The sequence below is a fragment of the Ambystoma mexicanum genome, chromosome 1p (genome assembly GCF_040938575.1).
Source record: "Ambystoma mexicanum isolate Mex_15411 chromosome 1p, UKY_AmexF1_1, whole genome shotgun sequence".
NCBI lineage: Eukaryota > Metazoa > Chordata > Amphibia > Caudata > Ambystomatidae > Ambystoma > Ambystoma mexicanum.
This window is the reverse complement of record NC_090921.1, coordinates 1,190,104,964-1,190,124,795: the sequence shown is the minus strand read 5'-3', so window position 1 is coordinate 1,190,124,795 and position 19,832 is coordinate 1,190,104,964. Positions and strand designations below refer to the sequence as shown.

At 45.1% G+C, this 19,832-nt stretch overlaps 1 protein-coding gene across 2 annotated transcripts in view; it reads left to right on the top strand.

The window, feature by feature from the left end:
• The window catches only part of LOC138451357 (FXYD domain-containing ion transport regulator 5-like), a 446,204-nt gene extending 426,718 nt beyond the window's left edge, over positions 1-19,486 (top strand). For both annotated transcript variants that reach the window (XM_069604907.1, XM_069604906.1), the window contains one exon: positions 17,923-19,486. In XM_069604907.1, coding sequence (XP_069461008.1) covers positions 17,923-17,950 — 28 coding nt within the window. In that variant the 3' untranslated portion in view covers positions 17,951-19,486. The remainder of the gene's footprint in view (positions 1-17,922) is intronic.
• Positions 19,487-19,832: the final 346 nt, after the last annotated feature.

Here is a 19,832-nt window from a genome sequence, read left to right as displayed (position 1 = left end):
TAGTGGATTACACGTGAACAAGCACTTTACCGCCCCATTTCAAATAATAAGTGCTTCAGCACTCTACAAATTCACTCTATTTAGAGCACACCAGGGCTCTTGCAAAAGCTAGGCAAACTCGGGTATTGGCCAGCGCCGGGTTCCAAAAAGCAGGGGTTTCCATCTTTTATTATGACTTACAAAAGAGAGGTAAACCAATCTGAGCTAAAGTGGCTGCATGCTGCCTTCCGGCCTGCAAACCGAAGTGCCCACATATTTTAGAGTCACTGACGTGGCAGCGGAATCAGGACTGTTGCCCACTGACACCTGTTATCGGTTGCACACCACTTGTTCGATGTCAAAAGTGAAAACTGGGAACCCTAGCAGGAAGAACTCTTGATGAAAGAGCAGGTCACCCACTTCAGGGGGGTCAGAGTTATGGTAGATCCCGCTTGGGACTACCATATGCACAACATGGGCCAGCAAAAGCAGGCACCTCACAGCTAAGTAGTGGGAGGAAGATGGGGCGGATATGGGTTCACATGCCAGTTCAGCAACGAGGAGCTGAATGAAAAATGTTAATTTGCATGAAGAACCTGACAGATACACACGTTTAAGCAATGCTGCATGGGCTGCCTTTGGGTACTAACCCCACAATTATTGAATTCCTCACAATTGGCTCTCAAGCTGAAGTGTATTTTTTAATGCAACTTTAAAACTACTGCATGAATACATTGTTTGTCATGGGCACACAGACTCCTGGCAAGTCGTGATATTTTGTGCCTGGGTGAAGTCATAGCTTGCAAACATTATGTAGCATTTCCTGGAAAGTTAAAAATATATATTTTTATTTTATTTATTCTTAGTGTGGTCAGATTAAATATTAACTTTACACACGTACAGTACACAATTTTACAGAAATCCAATACATTAAAATCTATTCTGAGGATACATATTTTCAATTATCTTAGCCACATATATTTTATTGGTTTACCCCAAAATTTAGAAAAAAAAGGTTGAATGCCCGTTTACTGTGCATTCGACCTTGTATAAAAAGAAATCAAAGCCCATAATAACTAACAAGGGGAGTTGGGGTTGTGGGGGTGTCCCCCCGCTTTACTAGTTTGGCATAATGGGCTGCGGGGGTGTCCCCGCATACAGTACATGGCCAGCGGGGGAAGACATTTTCATTCGGTTTTATAACATAGATCCATATTTTATATGCAATTTAATGTAATTTGTCATTTCTATAGCGCCTTTTCCCATTGGTATGGTGTAAAAAAAGTGCTATAGGTAAACACTCTCAGGTGACCGAAGTCCAAGGTATGGGAAATTCATCAAAGGAGTTTAAAATGCATGTGTGCATTTTAGCCAATAGAAAGGTAGGCAGGGGTGAGCACGTTCGCTAACCATGTTGAGCTGGCATGTGGATGGGTGATCTGAGCTAGCCTGGGAAGAATGTGTGAGCAATTCGACCACCCGCACAGTGGGTGTGCGCTCGACTGGACTTTTTAGAAATTTTAAATGATATTGAATGATGGTAGATCAACCTCCGGAAAATGTGTGGGGCTAATCCGCACACATTTTCCTATGCTCACTGCACAACATACACATAGGCCTGTATACTCTGTGTGGACACAGCCTACAGGCACAGTCCCCCCTGTCATATTTAGTTGGGATATGACAGCCAGGAGTAAACCATGTCATCTCATAAGGTGGAGGGCCAAACCTTCCCCTTGCTGTGACGAGCCTAATTAACTGACAAAGGCTCCATTGATCTGCCCTGTCATTTTGTTCAGCCATGTAGCTGGTGGCAGCATGTGCATACTAATCAGAGATTAATTCAAACAGGCACACATGAGGCCTCGCTGAAGAGGGTAACAAAGGAGACAGTCAACCCCAAAACCGATTCATATGCACTGTGTCAACCTGATGCCAGCTCCCATCCTCAGTATCGATTGCCAGTGAAATGTCATTGGGCCTCATTCCAAGTCCCCATTCCCATGGCACCCCACAGGACTCCATGAGAATGGGGACTCTGAAGCACCGGCAACGTTGCTAACGGTGCGGGTGCTTCAATGACAAATCTGCTTTCCAGGGCCTTTGCCGGGCGCACAGGCCCCAGAAAGCAGAGTTGTCGTCTGCCGGTCTGGAACGGGTGCCGGTACTTTGCTACCAGCACCCTTATTTCTGGACTGGCAGACTCGTAATGAGGCCCATTGTCTGGGACTGCATGTTTACAGTAGTCATCCCAGCAGGGAGACCCCATTCAGAAGGTACGAGTATGTGTATTGATGGAACCAGAAAGTATGGTCTCGCCGCAGCTTCAAGGGAGACCTGCCACTTTAATCAGGCACCACAAAGAGCTCCATTAACCAGAGGGACCCTTTGATCCACAACAGACAGGAAGATGGTTGGGACTTAGTATTACATGTTACCACCCCTTTACCTTTTCTGTTGCAAAGCACTCTGGTTATGTCCTCACACATACAGAAGATTGTTGGTGGGGACCCAGCATTGCTTCATTAAGGTAGGCATAGCCTACACCAATCGCTGTGGATGATTTGGCTTCAAAAGAGGGCTGAGTCCCTCTTTTGGCAGATCATCTGAAGGCTTCAACAGAAGCAGAAGGAAGAACTCATCATTGGACCCTGGCTGAAAGTACAGCCTGCCTTACATCTTCCACCAGTTAAAGAAGGCCAGGACCTCCAAGAGGGAAGCAAGATCCCTCCCCTAAACATCTCCCAGGGAACAGAGGGAGATAACAAATCCAGAGGACCCTCCAGCAGCTCCAGAACCTGTTGCTAGCCACCACAGAGCGTGCTCTGCTATGGTCCGCAGCAAGCCTCCTAGGTTGGAAGTGCCAGAGAGCCTCTGAACCAAACCCAGGACAAGGCAGCTGTCTGCAACACTCTCCTCAGCTTTGGGCCGGCTGCCTTAAATGACAACACAAGCCCAGTGAAGAAGTCATATGTGCATCGACAAGCATCTAGTGATGTCTGCATTAAAGGACATGTTCAAGCCAGTCAAGCCCTTCAAACTGCAACCGGCGGCACCGCTGACTGCTGTTGTGCTGCAGTCACTAAAGCCATCCAAGAAGCCTCGACCAGTATTTCACAACTGTCAACTAGCACTGAGACGGTTGCGGGTTAAAGAATCGAATACAAAGTTTCGAAATGCAATACGTTTGAAACAAAAGGACGGAAAAAAACACTTTCTTTTTTGGGGGGTGGGTCCTCCCAAAACCCCCATTACTAAATTTACCTAAATTTACCTATACCAAAACCAAAAAAAAAATACATTTAAAAAAAGGCATTCGGCCTTTTTTTTTCCGGTCCTTTTGATTCGAATGTATTGCATTCGATCCTTTTGAATTCGAAATGATGACCGGACACCCACCGAGACAATGATTTCTGACCCGAACTGCTGTGTAGGCCAGCCTGCAGCTGCCCCTCATGCTTCACTCGCCGTGCCGCCTGCCGCCTGATAGTCGTAGCTATCTACCGTCTTGAACATTGTTGCAGAAACTGCAAATCTCCCTGCAACTAACTCAGCCCTGTCTAGCACCAAGCGGTCCTACAGTACAAGGTACATTGTTGTTCTGTCCCCTGGTCTTCTACGAAGGCCCCTAGGGACATCTTACAGCCCAATGCTCCCTTTGTGTTAAAAGCAAGTATCCTTGAACTATTGCGATCATTTCCTATACCGACTACCCTACTTTTACTATCCAGAGTGCATCCCTTTTTCTTTGAAACTGTCTGTTGTCTGCATTCCTTTGCAGGGTGTGTTGTATTTTGTAGTGTGCTAAACTGTCTGTTGTGATAATAGTAAAGTAGATATGTGTATAAAACCCTGACTGGACAGTCCCTTTTATCATTTGTGTAACAGTTGTATTTTCTCTGTATTGCAACTAACCAACGATCCGCGACCTTTCAGAGATAAACCTGCCGTTTCGTCCACGTTACCAAAATTGGACAAGGAGGTTCATAATTTGCTTGTGTTTCCAATCTGTTTGGATCCCTTCTGGTGTACTAGAGGCGTGGGGCTGATTGATTGTTTAGAAACCGATATTCATCCCTGGACCACTGGTGCCCTGGAAGTTGATTCGTCACAGTATGCGAGCACAGCAGACTCATTCTGTTCACGGCTAGACCACATTATTGTTGTGGGCGAAAGCTGCATTCTTATGGCAGAGGGGATGAGCGATGTGTCTTAAGCAGTGTATGTTAAAATATGCATGCAGGAGGGTGGCTGTGCCTTCAGATATCTTCCATAAGCATGGAGTGTCATATGTACCCATGTGTCCTGGCTGCTTTCTTGGTTTTGTAGATCAGAAGTGGTGTGGATTCTGGGCTGTGTTTTGCTGCAGTGTATTCTATCCATCGCTCAGTACGTTTCATGGAGGGTTGATTGCTGCCCCAGCCTTCCTGTGTGGTGGTTAAATAGCCCAAAGAGAGGCATGGGTATGTCAGAATGCAGGGGTGGTGGGAAGCCAGGTCTCACGGGCCCTTCGGAAGGAAAGGTGATCATCTATGCAGAAGATGTTAAGGGGAATTGTGTTCCAGATTGAGGGGGTTTGGACGGAGAAGGAGAATCTCCCTATTCTTGTCAATTTGAAGAGAGGGATCACATGGAGGAGTGTGGTGCTTGATCGCAGGCTTCTATTCGGTTACTGCAAAAAAAGGTAGTAGGCGCCACACTCTCTCGAAAGAACACGGCATGATATCCTGTTCTGTGGTTTTTACCCACTGTGAGAGTCCACAGCCATCGCTTTTAGCTCACTGTACTTTTGACAAAGAAGGAATAACCATTTGCATATCAGTCTTTGTCCCACCCACAAGGGCAGTCCAGCAAGAAAATGCCAGGCAAACCTCCTTTGAACAAGAGTACCAACAGCAACCCCATACACGTGTTTCAGCCTTGTTGGGCTTCATCAGTGAGGTGGAGCTGCGCCTCTCTAAGCACAGTGAGCAAGGGGTCCACATCCGGGTTCCCTCGGGTAACTTAGGGTGACCAACCCCAAATCCCTTACAAAAATGCAAAAAAGGTAGCAGGCGCCCCTCTCTCGAAAGAACATGGCATGATAACCTGTTCTGTGGTTAGGAATGCATGAGTTTCTGATGACGGTATTCTGGGCATGTTGAGGGCACGGTGGATGATGCACATGGCTTTGAACGGGGATTGTCGCTTGTTGACAGGGAGCCAGTGGACGACACCAGGAGAATGGGGGTGGGTGTGATTTGCTCTATGTGGCCAAGGGTGAGGAGGAGTGTGGCTGCAATGTTTTGTACCCGTTGGAGTTTTCTGAGTTGATATCCAGGTATGCCGAGGTAATGGCAATTGTCATCGTGTAGGCAGGAGAGGGTGATAGGCACGATTGCTGTGACTCTGTAAAATGATTCCATATATTTCACACAAATAATAAAGGTCCTCTCTTTATTGGTAGATTCTAATTTCTTTTCACATCTTTTCAATTTTCAGCCACATATTAGTTATAGCCATTACTAATGAAGTTTGAGTACGCGCAAGGCATCGAGCCCAAGCATGTTTAGTTGTAATTATATCTCAGATACAACACATACAGTTCTTCCAGGGACTTGCAGACTGTCAATACATGCCTAGTGCTTTCATACATGTTCCTTGCTTTGCATACTCTACTGTATCTGTTTTGCCTTTGTTTGCCATACCACGGTCCACATACTCCTAATGTAGGCAACTTATTCATTCCAATCAAAATGTTGTCCAAACTGCAATCATGCAAAGGAAACTGTATCAGATAGCTATGAAGTTCCAGATAATTAAAACGTAGTTTTGAAAAATCAGATAGTCGCTTCAATGGAAACACATGCTGGTGATTCCCACACCAGTGCCACCATTCTTTCGCTTTATGCATAAACTCTGCATCAATATGAAATACCTTTTTGTCCAATCAGGTAACCATCCAATTTCTCTAATGAAATGTTCGTTGTTGTCCCTACAAGAGATTTTTTGAGAGATTTTCCCGTGTCACCTATTCTACCGGAACCCAATAAAACCCTGGGAAATTGATTAGCACATTTTTTGTGCTGACTTTCCAAGCAGTGCAGAACCCCTGGCCTGCTCGTTTGTGCCAGTGTATGATTACCCAGTGCATCTTACAAAGCCAATAAAACAAAAAAGCTGAGAATACATGCATGTTGAGGTCCAATGTCAAGAGCTCAACCTGCCAATGTTTTATGTTTAAACTGTGACCGTAAACAGTTGGTCTTACAGTGGCATAACATACAATGAGAGTGCCGATATGCAAGCCTTGATAAGGCTCCCTTCAAGCTCATCAAAGAAGCATAATCTGAGCCAAAGACTTCAGTCCGGCCTAGGTCACCACTCATGCCTAATGATTACGATGATCATGCTGCAGCAGCTCTGTGATGCAGGGGGTGCTGAGTGACAGATGTTAGGGTTTGAATGCCATCTTATATCGCACACCTGCCAACGAAACAAAGGGGTGGTGCTTGGCCTCTGCATCCAAATGCTGCATTCACCATTGCGTGCATCCAGTAACGTTATTATGGACATATCAGTAGTGGAGGCAGCCTTTGGTGCTAGGATGTCAGGCAGCCCCTGAGGGGGCATTAGCATTAAAAACAATTTAAGGTCAGTTTCGGCAGGTGAATATCTGGGAGCATTAACATCTTCCACAGATTATCATAAGTGATCAGTCATAGCAAGAAAGCCCTGAGGAATGTAGGTGAAATGAGGAGTTTCTCCATAGAGTTTAAAAAAATAAATATCAATTGAAATGGTGCCTTTTACAGAATATGGTTTTAGAAAAATTTGTTTAAAAGTCATTCATCTTACAATTTCTTTTCTAGATCAATAGATGAAAACATCTAGTAGATACCATGCCACCAAAAGTACAAATGTGCATTTCGCTACATTTTTACAACTCTTGAGTTCACTACCTATGCCAGTATAGCCATTGTACGTCATATTTCATGCAGCTGCACCCATCATAAATTGAAGTATTGCCAGTGTAAATCATTTCATGAAGCTGAGCCCAAAAATGCACGCCAACATTCCTAATGTAAAGCACATTGATTTTGTAGCCACTATCTATGCCATTATGGTCACTAGAAATACATTGTATGAAGCTATAGCCACAATCTATTCCAACATGCTCAATATAGCAAATTGTATGAGGTTGCAGAAACCCTACACTCCAGAATTGTCACCATCAATAATTTTCATGACGCATCCCCTTCCAACAAACACATGATGCATTGCACACACCCACACATCTCTCACAAATACCCTCCCCACACAAATATCACTCACACAATAAATTAGAAGCAAGGACATGGGCCAGTGGCCATCTTGGATTGTTTACATCACTTTCTGTGGCCATCTTAGATTGGTGACATTACTTCCTGTGGTCATCTTGCATCAGCCCCATCTCCAACTGAAGGCTACGAGATGCTCCTCTGGGAACACAAATCAGGAAGAAATGTCTCATCCCAGAAACACCATGGCCAATATCATAGTGATCAACCACTGATGCACTAGGTGATCAGGTGACAAGAGTGTGTGTCATTCATTCTGAACAACCAAGGGGTGTCCAGCCAGGGGCGTCCCAGTTAAGGGCAGAAAAGGGTGAAGAGCGTCCATTGACAAGACTCTTTGCTTCTTCGCCTGTGAGCATTTGCTTTGCTGTGTTCTGCTATTGGCCTGTAAGTACCCTTAATTGCTTCTACTCAGCTACGCCTTCGCCATGCACTTTTCATGCTATCTCTTCCTTTCCCTCCTACCTCGCTCTTCACTCTCCTCCACTCAGAACTATCTCAACTCTCTCCCCATCCATATCTTCTCTTCTCCTCGAAGCCACCTCTCTTCACTATTCTTTCTAGTCACAAAACCTACTCCAACCCTAACTTCAATTACAAATCCTATTCTCGCATCTATCCCCAGCGCCTCTCTATTTATGAGACTCAACGTGGCTATGCTTTTACATCTCACTTTCTATTGCTCGTTGGAATTAACAACATGTCTGCAAAACAACCTCCTTTACCTTTGACTTCTTCCTTTCTCATTCTCTTTCTCTTGACCTCATTACTCTTACTGAAACCTGGATCTGATGCTGTATACACCTTCAATCACTCTCCGCACCCCACTGGCAGGGGTGGTGGTGTTGGACTGTTCTCATCCTCCAAACTTCCTATCGCTCCTACTCCCCTAACTCATGCTAATTGTCACTCTTTCAAATACACAATCTCCACAATCACTGTCCCCGTATGGCATACATAGTATCTCTCTCTACCGGGCACCTGGTCCGGTAGGTCATTTCTTTGAACACATCTCCCAACTAATTGACTCTCTCCCTCCCAATAACCATCTCATTGTGACTTCAACCTCCCCTCAATATCTGCTGCTCCATCCATGAACTTTAACTCTCTTCTAATTAACCACTCACTCTCATCAGTCCCCTCTCCACCACCCATTCTTATGGAAACTCCCTTGAGCTTATTCTCATCTTCTCTCAACTCTATGGCCTCTAATATCTCCACTGCACCTTCTCCCTCTGATCACAATATCATCATTGCTGTGATCTCCACTCCTGCTTCTTTCTCACTCTATCTATCTACCACAACTATTACTAAGCGCAGGTTTCCCGCCGCCAAACTCCCTGACAACCTCTCTGACTTACATCACTCTCTCTCCTACAATGCTGAACTCACCTTTCCATCCACTGAAGAAGCCTTCACTAAGTTTAACACTGCTCGTTATGCTCCCTTTTTCTCTCACTTGGCTCCTACTAAACTCACTCCTAAATACTCCACTCCTAAATCCGACCCTGGATTACACCTCTCATCCGCACCATGAAACATCAATGTGGAAAAGGCTTCACACTTGGCAAAGGTCAAGACACTCCTCTGATCTCCAACACTATCTCACGGCTCTTAAGAACTATCCCTCTACTCTTGACTCTGCCAAACATGAATTCTATCTCTCTCTCATTTTGTCTCGATTCTCCCAACCTATGCTCCTCCAAAAATCTCTCAACTCAATTCTCTCACCTTCTAAACCCACCTCCATTCCCTCTACTCTTTCTGCAAATGATCTTGCTTTCTACTTTGCCTCTAAAACCTCTACCATGCACAATATCCTCGTTAATTATCTTCTATCCCTTCTGCCGGCTCACTTTTCTCCACCACTCCTACCCTCCTCTCCCGCAACTATGTCCCTCATTACAACCCCAGCGCTAAACCATGGCGCTATTAGCACCATGGTTGGTTCCGGTGTTGTAACGAGTCCGCCATGGTGGAATGGGGAAATATCGCCCCATTCCAAGGTTGACGGGGCGGTATTTCCCCATTTCACCATGGCCCTTCCTCATTCCCATTTTCGCCCCATAGGGCTCAATGGGACTGGGGAAGGCGCTAAGTACGGTACCGCAAATTGCGGTACCGTAATTAGCACCGCTGTCCCTTTGCGGCACCCTACTTTAACGGCTGGTAAAACCAGCCGTTAAGGTCAGGTCCCGCAAAGGGACCTCATAACCAGCCATTAAGGGTTTAACGGCGCCGACACCTTTTACTGCGCCGTTAAACCCTTAACGCCAGGGTTGTAATGACCCCCTATGTCTTTCTTTGCCCCCACCAACCCTGATGAGATTGTTGCCCTACTCCTCAAGGCTAAACCTTCCTGTGCCCCACTGACCCTATATACCAGCGCATTTCTTTTGTTTTGTTTTTGTTTTATTGGTTAATCAAATTTACCAGCACATTGTGAAGCACATAGCTCCGAGTGTGCTCCACATCTTACTTCCCTTTTCAACTCCTCTATATACAATGCCACTTATCTCTCACCCTAAAATACAGCTACTGTTATCCCTCCCCTTATGAAACCAGTCTCTCTTCTGCCACACTATTGCAAAATACTAGAGTGAGTAGTATTCAGTCGACTCACTGACTTCCTTGGTACTCACAACCTCCGGGACGCGCTTCAGGCTCGCTTCTGAACTCTGCATTCTACCGAGACATCTCTCCTCAGTGTCAGCAAGTTCATCTCTTCCGCTCAGCATGCACATCTTTCCTCGATTGTAATTCTTCTCAACCTCTATGCTGCCTTCGATACTGTCAACCATTCTGACCTTCTCTTTACATTATCTCTCCTTGGCATCAGAGAAAAGGCCCTTGCTTTGTCTGATTCATACATTGCCCCCAGACACTTCCAGGTGTCCTGGAACAGCCTTATATCACCACTCACCCCCCACCTATTACTGTTGGAGTTGCCCAAAGGTCTGTCCTTGATCCATTTTTCTTCACTCTCTATAATTCATCTCTTGACACCATGATCTCCTCCTACGGCTTCTCCTATCAACTCTTCGATAAAAACACTCAGATTTTCTTCTCATTTCACTCCTTATCTGACAAGCTATTGACAAAAATGTCAAGCTGTCTCTCTGCCATCAACTAATGGATGGCATCTTGCTCACTCATGCTCAACTCCAAGACCAAAGTTCTCTATTTCCCAAGTGAACAGGCTATCTCTTCCTCTCCTCCTCTTCATCTCTCCAGACTACCTTCCTTATCTTGCGTCCACTCTTAACCTTGGTGCCATCTTCAACCATCACACAACTTCTCGCACTTCATCTCCAAATCTGCCACTGTAGCCAGACTCAACCTCCTCAATATCAGAAAAATCTGTCACCTTCTTGATTTCAATACTGTTAAACAGCTAATCCCCTGCTTAGTCCTTTATAGATCTGACGACTGTGCCAGTCTCCTCTATGGCCTTCCCAACTATGCTTTTTCACTTCTGGACAAAGTCCTCAACTTTGCAGTCTGCACACTTTTCAAGCTTTCTCGCTTTACTTCTACCTCCTCTACCTGTCTCAAAATTGGCTGGCTATCTATGAAACAAAGGGTTAACTATAAACTTCTCATCATCTTCAAAACTATCCATGGACTTGCCCCAACCTACCTGTCTGCTCATCTCACTCCCTACTCTCCTCCTCGTTAGCTAAGATCCTCCTCAGCTCACTTCCTTGCCACCACTCGAGCCCCCTTTGCTCCTTCTCATTTCCGCTCTCTCCCTCTCCTAACTCCCCTACTCTGGAATGCTGTTCCTCTCCCTCTATGTACTACTCTAGCTCTTTCACGATTTAAATCCAGCCTCAGAGCTCTCCTTCATTCTGAAGAACCTGTTTCCTAGCACTATACGTGTCTTCGTCACCCTGTTTCCGCTCTCTTTACCCTTTATGGCCAACCCTACAGCACTTTTCTATCACTCCTCCATTTTAAATTCAGCACTTTCTCCACCATTCTGTTCCTTTGTCATTCTGTCCTATCCTCTTCCCTGGTTTATGTTTCCACCTTCTCCTGCAACATCTGTTCTTCACTTCACATTCTCTAACCCCACTGTAAAGGACCCATTTCCTCTGCTGTTATGAATGGTAAAATTCTGTAAGCGTTTTGTTTACCTGTTCTTTTTATTAATACATACATGGATAAATAAACATGTGCAGACCTGAGCTATGCCAGTGCAGGATGGAAATAATCAGAAGACAGGCCTTCTCTGTCTATACTCCAGACTTTTGGACCTCCTCCCCGTCAACAATAGATGTGCCCCCTCACTGTTACATTTCAGTACACAGCTGAAGACCATCCGCCTCAAGCTATGACTTTTCCCGTAAGAATATGTCCACACGCCCTCCACCTGTTTCCTCCCCTGGTTAATTGTAGATCACTTGATGCCAATTTGCGCAACTTCCCCGTTTAACATTATTAACTCACACTCCCTCATATTGATTCTTTGCGATCTGCTTCCTTCCCTGTGTAATTTGCCCTGACTTGTAAAGTGTTCTGTTGCTTCCCGAAGCATGGTGCATGCTCAATAAAGAATATTAGTAGCCGGCGAGATTCAAGCAGAATGCAACACGCATTCTGATTGGCTCTCCCCGGGTCGTTACCTGGCCGAGAATCCCTCGATTCTCGGCTGGGATTCCAGCCTCCTTGTCCACGGTGGGGGGCATGGCAGTCCCTCAGCCAATGAGTAAGCTCGGAGCGGGGCCATCCCTGATCCAAGCCTCCCCACGGCTGAGAGGCTGCCTTCGCTCCGCGCCCCGGGGACTCAGGTAAGGTTTTTTCTGTTTTCCCTCCCCTTTACTCCCTCCTCCCTGCCCTCCCCACCCCACTTACCTTCTTGCTCCTTTGTCCCCAGTTGGGGACGATGGCAGACTCCAGCCGTGTTGAGACTCGGAGCGGGGCCATCCCGCTCTGCGCCTCCACACGGCTGGAGGCTTCCATCGTCCCCCACTTGTTCCCAGAGCTTCCGCTCCTGATGGCCGCCATGGAAAGCGAAAACGGTCTCCGTTTTCCCTTTCCCGGCGGAAATTTACGTGGGCGTTTTCTATTTTTAACGCATTTCGGGACTGAAAAAAATGCTTTTAGTGTCCCGTTCATGCAGATATTGCAGGCCGGGGTACTAATAGCTATATGTCCCTCACGGCAATGCCCCGGGGCCTACGTTAAGGCCCTCGCTTTGCTCGGGCCTATAACTATGGGCCCCGGGGCATCAGCTGAGTCGGTAATGCCTCTGCCGCTCGGGTCATATTGCTTTAATAATAATAAAACCATAAAACACTGCAAAAATGTATTTTGTCTTACTCAAAATTATCTCTGGCGCCCATGTTTGCATCTCTTCTGCATATCATAAATACATTTCTCTGTCTCCGTTTGTGAACAAAGCGCTGTTTGTAAGTAAAACATTCCTTCACTCAGTATATAAAACATTCAATGAATGAGTAAATCTCCCTCATTCTGTAAATAAATCTCCTATAAGAAATGTTATGGGTATAACAAAAGGCACAATAATTCCCAAAAAAGAGCATTTTGGGAATATAAAAATGAGCATAGATGTTTATATTTAACACAAATAACTGTGATAATGATGTAGGAATGCAACTATTCTGAGCACACAATGCACAGTGGGCTTGATTTTCATCATTACAATGTGCAGTGAAATGTCTCCAAAATATGATTCACATGTTACCGATTTGGACATTTACTTTATTCAAGTGAGAGTAGTGCAGTGTGGAGGAAATTGCCTCTGTGGTGCACCCACAGAATGTCTCTCTGTTTGCCTATTAATTTGGAAAAGAAGCTTGTGGCTGAGGTCTCTTTTAGCCCTTACCCAGCTTTGCGGTCTCCCTCCCTGCAGGTGCTGGGGGCCCTACTACGCCTGTGTGATCCAACATGAAACTTACAGTGAAATACATTCAACGAATTGAGCATTTTGAAAGGTCATTGCTCGATAGAAGTTCTTTCCTGAGGAAAGCGAGGTCACTTAAAAGCAGGGCCACACCAACTAAAAGGCTACTGAAGGTAGGAGTGGGTGATATTGAATATATGTCACACTCCTGGAATTTGCTCGAAAGGGCCTCCTATGCTACAGCTGAACTGACCTGTAGTCTTGCCCTATCTCTATCAGAGTTTGATATTGGCCGGTTGGCATTTTGGGAAGACTTGGGAGGGTAGACTTTCTATATTGTGCAAGGGCCACATCCCCTTTTAGTGAGCAAGCCTGTTATCAAGAGTGTTTGTGTACAATCCCACAACAGCTGTGATTAACGACCCATCTTACTCCTCACCTGGCCTGTCCACTCCCACACAAGAAGTAAGACCTGCAGTGAGATATTGTTGAGAAAGAGTGTAGAAAGCAGGCATGTTTGGGCAGTGTGCCTTCTGTGGCTACCCGTCTTCCCAGTTAGCTTACGGCACTGGTAAGAGCTGTTGATGGGGGAGAGGACTGTGTGAAAGCAGAGGCACCCCTCCCCCTAGGCTATGCCCAGCAGCAAGCCCTCATGCTGTGCCGGTTCTTTGCCAACTAAACTTACACTGGCCTTGTCCATGCAGTGCCAATTGTGTCTGTAAAGATAGTTTACCTTGGCTCTGCCCATGCTTGACATGTATCCATTTTTAGTTTAGGCTGATAGTTGGGAAAGTATTACTGTGTTTATGGTGTTTTTGAGTTAGTGGAAGGATACAAGGTAGGCCTGTTTGTTGTGACCTTCCTGCAGAGCATTTATCCAATCGGGTTTGTTACTGACTCTTAGAAGACATGTCAGGCATGCCCTGATTGGATGAATGCTTTTGTCACTCAGATCCCTATGGTCCCCCCTCCGCCTCTCATCCCATATTTTCAAATAGATCCAAGCCATCCTTTCATTTACAGATTGGCCCTATTTCTTCTTATTCGTCATAGTGCTTCTGCATCATAGTGCATCATCCCAGATGGTCTCCTTCATCATAGTCCTCTTTAATTACAGCCCTTCTCATTCTTCACAGTCCTTCTCCTGGGTTATAGTTCTTCTCCTTCATCAAAGCTCTTGCTCATCAAAGTCATTCTTCATCACAGTCCTTATTCGTAAAAGTCTTTCTCCTTTATCATAATCCTTTATCACAGTCCTTGACTTTCATCACACTTGTCCTTAAGTACAGTTCTGCTTCCTCACAGTTCTTCTTCACAGTCCTTCATCATAATCCTTGCACACAATCTTTCTCCTTCAGCACAGTCCATTGTCACAGACCTTCTTTGTCTTCACAGTCCTTCTCCTTCAATGCGATCCTCCTCCTTTGCCACAGTAATTTTCCTTCATCATAGTCGTTCATCACAGACCTTATCCTTTGTCACCGTCCTTCATCATAGCCCTTCTCCTTTGCCATATTCTTTCTTCCTCAAGGTATTTCTCCTTTGCCACATTCCTTCTCCTTCATCACAGTCATGTGTCAAAATCCTTCTCATTCATACTGGTCCTTATCCTTCACTAGAGTCGTCTTCATTCATCACAGTCCTTCATCATTGTCCTTCTTCATCATTCTTCTGCTCCTTCATCACAGTCCTTTTCCTGTGGCAATGTCCACCTACTTCATCACAGTCCTTCATCATAGTCCTTCTCCTTCATCACAGTTTTTCTCTGGCGTTGTCACAGTCCCCCTGTCTCGTCACAGTCCGTATCCTGTGTTACAGTATCCTACATCACAGAACTTCTCTTTTATCATAATGTTTTTGCTTCATCGCAATCCTTCTTTATCTATGCACACCCTCTCTCATTGTGCCTTCTTTCCCCTTGACATATCCCTCACACCTCCATCTGTGCGTGTGTTCATTAACTCAGAAAAAAACGTTTAGCATAGAGCTGGCAAACGTATGCAGTACCCATACTCTTGTATAAGAGAAGCTTGTGCTAGCATTCTCTTCTGGTACCTGTACCCATTTACGAGGAAAACCTGGATTAGCATTGCACATGCTGGACTTGTAGCAGTATGAAGTAAGCTTGCACTGGTCATGTGTGTGCTATACATGTACCCGATTATGAGAAACTGTGCACATTTGTAAGAAAACCTGCACTGACCCCAGAATGGCATGCTAGTACCTGCATAGCAGCTTTTAAGGAACTTTCACTGGACATGCAATGTGTTACCTGTTTATGAGGGAAGAATGCACTACCCATTTCCACCCTGTAACATTTTGTGAGGGAAAGTGTGCAGTGACCCTGCACAAGCCGTACCTGGTTATGAGTGAATCTTGCACTGGCCACATCTATGCAGTACATGTACTTTTTTTGTGAGGGAAAGGTGGCCTGGCCCTATCCATGCTGTCCTTGTACACATGTGTTAGGGCATGCTTACTCATTATGTGGCCCTCAAGAACACATAATGAGTAACCACCTATTAGGGGTGCATTGATTAGTCTTGCCCATGCTTTACCTGTACGCACTTGTGAAGGAAACATGCATTGGCCTATTCCTTCTGTACCTGTAACTGTTCTTGAGGAACGCTTGCATTGACTATGCGCAACCTGTATTATATTGTGAGGAACATTTGGCATGCTCGTGCTGAAACCTTTGTGAGCAAAGGTTTCTCTCATCCTATCCATGCTGTACCTGTTTGAGAGGAAAACTTGCATTAGCCCCGCCCATGCTTTATACACACTGGTTTGTTAGGGAAGCTTGCTGTAATCCTGCACAGGCTACACTTATATGTGATGAAAGCTTCCCATAGCCCAACCCTGGCTCTACCAGATGGCTGTTGAGGGAAGATGTCACTATCCTGGACCATGTAAAACAGGTTTGAGGAAAGCTTGCACTGGCCGTGCCTGCACTGTGCCAGTACCGGTTCTATTTGTGAGGGAAGCCTGTGTTGAACCTGCCTCTGTAGCAACTGTATTTGCTGCATTTGTGAGGAAAGCACACACTTTTAGGAGTGTTGCAGTGCTGCTGCCTAGGCAGTGGCTCTTATGTGTGCATGTGTGGGATGTTGACCCTGCTTCTGCCCATGCTGTTCCTGTTTGCTATGGGATAGTAGCTTGTTGTTCTCCTGTTCACAATGTTGCTGTCCAGCTAGCGGTGGTGATAGCAATGCCACTGACAGCCACTAACATCCTCTGCCTTTTCACTGACTCGAGCAGCCCTTTCTGCTGCTCAGTTCATTTATTTATATATTTATTTATTCATTTATAACGCGCATAAAACCCGGAGGCATCAAGGCGCGGGTTACAGGGTACCAGTTACATGTAGCTAAATGATCTTTGATAGGAGGTGCATACAGAAATGTGGTTACATCCTGGGTAAAATAGTGCAAACAGGTTGTAGTTACATATTGGGTAATAAAGCAGGCGTGCAGGCAAATTGTGATTTGGATTCTGGACAAAAAGATAGAAAGACCTGATAGAGTGGCGGTTTATATCCTCCAGGGTGGTGTGTGCGGGGCAGATCAGAGGGTGAATTGGGTGTGGGCGGAAGCCAGGCAAAGCCAGAGATACTGTAAACAAAGTCAGCAGTAGCTCCGCCTCCAAGCCTTAGCCTCCTCCTGACAACCCTTAAAGCGACATCCAAGTAGCCCATATTGGCCCAGAAAACGGACTCACTCATGGATGTGTGGGCCTGGGAGCAATTGGAATTACTGAACGTCATTATTTCAAAACTCACCTAATAACATACATGTTTCCTAATCCTGCGTAATGTGTATCTTTCTAATCCCCCTTGATCTGCGCATTGTTTCTAATCCTGACAGTGGGCCTCATTACGACCCTGGCGGAGTGGGTTTACGCCAGCGTTATTCGCGGCGGACCCGTCCGCCCTACTACGAGTTCCCGTAGCGCCATGGAGCGTTTTCCGCCTGGTTTTTCCGGGCGGAGAAATCCATGGCGCTACGGGACCTTGTTGTTAATTACGCCACCGTATTTTACGGTGGCGCAATTAACGCCTTCCCCACTCCCATTATACCCTATGGGGCAAAAATGGGAATGGGGAAGGGTAAAATGGGGAATGGGGATTTACCGCCCCGCCAAGGTCGGAATGGGGCGGTAAATCCGCCAACCCCCATGGCGCTATCGGCAGCTTTCCGCCGTGCTCCATGGTGCATATTGCGCCACGATTTCCGCCAGGGTCGTAATGAGGGCCAGTGTGTTTTAGAGTGTATGAGGGTGATTACATTACGCCTTTTATGAAAATAAGGTATAAGCATTGCTGCTTGTCATAGATTGTACCTTGCTGTAAAATGAAGGACTAGCACACGGTGGTGCAACAGCAGCTTGTTAACCTGGCAGGCATGTGAAGAGGTGAGGACATGCTTGCTAGGTGGGGCTTCTATATTCAGGACACATCCAAAATAACATCAAAGTTTCTCACACAAAACCATGACGCAGTCAAGTTGATATGATGCGCTGGGCAGGCATAAAGGACACCAACAGACCGCGCAGTAACTTCTTTTAATCCTCTATGAGCACCACCTGGACTTCCCATGCAATGTCTCCCTTTGCTTGTTTCCTTTTGAGGCTTGTTTGTGTTTTTTTAACGCAAAACACTGAAATCTTGTAGGGTTTAGACAAACACACATGTGACTGACTGTGCCAGGAACTTCCATTTGTGACTTTAACATTCTCGCCATTTTTGTCTCCTTCCAGGGCGTACAATGAAGCGACACGACTGTGAACGCAAGGCGCAACTATTTGCTTGCTGTTTCCTGTTTCCACATCCTGAAGTCACCCAGACAACACCATTTACGCATTTACACGCAGTGGTCAAAATGTACGAAAAGAAGTAGTGGAACTATGGTCCCCACTGGACTGCCCCAGGGCCCCAGAAAATCCATCGCCGTGCCTCCTCCCCTGCACAAACCAAACCCCCAAACACATACACCTGCTTTTTAAGGGAACGTTCAGTGCAGTGCACTGAAAGTGCACCTTTCAACTTCTTCCTACACTTTTCTTTTAAAACAAAACCATTCCAGAAAGGGTTCTTCCTAAAATAAAAGTATATGAACGGTAAAACATTATAAAAACGTAGAGGATCACCGCTCCCAACTGCTCCCGCCCACTTCGACCACTGTTCACACAGAGGTGATTCAGTGTTGCAGCACAACTGTGTCCCTTTAAAGCTCCCAGTACGCATCTGCTGCAACTGCATTGCATGTTTACTTGGGCATTTGTCATGTATAACTAACTTCATGGGACATTTCTAGGTACTGCATTTGAGATCCATTAAATACATGGCTCTTTATAATTACTTGACATAAAGGTTAGTGCTTTTTATATAGATGCAATTGTTTTCTCATTATATTTTCTTTTGGCTGAAAGTTATTGCCATTATCTTCTTTTGATTGTGAGCGTCTGATGTTCGGGCAGCTCTCATTTTATCCCGTCCATATCTTACAACCTTTGAAACTTTAATATATAAGCAAATCTGTTTTGTGAGCCTACCCTTAGGCATTGGTTGCAGGAAGCATGCTAACCTTCTGATGCAAGGAGGGAAGCAGAGGGGTCAGGCAGACAGCTAACCTACACTATTCAGAAAGGCCTGCTACTACTCGCCTCAAAAACGTGCTTGTGCCTTAGATCATCTTGAATCAATTTGAGTAGTCTTGAAACTTTCAATGTTAAATTCCACCTCAAATTGCAAGCTTCAGTTTGAGGCTCTCTTTAGTGGTTCAAAGGAGCCAAACAGAAAATTTAATTTCTGAGTGACATTTCAATGGCTCTTAAAGGCCCTGGTTATTTCCTCTTCCTGCCAGTGGTATTTGGTCAATGTAGTCAGTCCCATAAACCTGCATTCAAGGGTAGTTTCTTTTCCCTCTCAGTAAAACAGCCTTCCACTGTTTTGTCTGCTCCCATGCAAGTCATGACTGTTACTTTGAAGCCAGTCACTATTATGATCTGTTCCTTCTGGAAACACATGTTTCCTGTAGCCAGCCAGTATGATTTTGTACACAGTTATGTGTGTCACTCTAACCCCAGTCATCGTGATTGTGTGATCATATGTCTACATTGTTTTTCCTTGCCCAGTAAATTCTGGTTAATGAAACATTTCTATCCCAAATTTAATTCTAATGCTACCCTCATTAATAATTTTAATTTAAGCAAATCCTATTTTAGGTGTACTCTGAATGTAATTGAAAAAGACCAATAATTCACTAATACTATTTTACTATACTGTATACTCTAATTCAAATAAAAAAGAATGCAATTGCAATTTTGTATTTGTATTTTGTATTTTCATTTTTATTTATAAAGCACTTTCTTCAAAGCACTGCAACAAAAATCAGTCAGATAAATACGGTACAAAGCATGTGGAATATTGACAATTTATAAAAGGGTCCCCAAGAAGATGCAGACAGAAAGAGAAAATGGTCCTTTAGTAGAGTGTGAAAAATAGCAAGAGAGGATGCAGACTGAATGTGAAAGGAAGTGTTGTCCCATATTTTGGTGCTAACAGAGAAAATGCTTGGAAACCTGATTGAGCACAGTTTGGCCGAGGTACAAACAGAAGAAATAAAGAAGCGGAGTGAAGGGAGCGAGAAGGAGTATACAGGGATAAC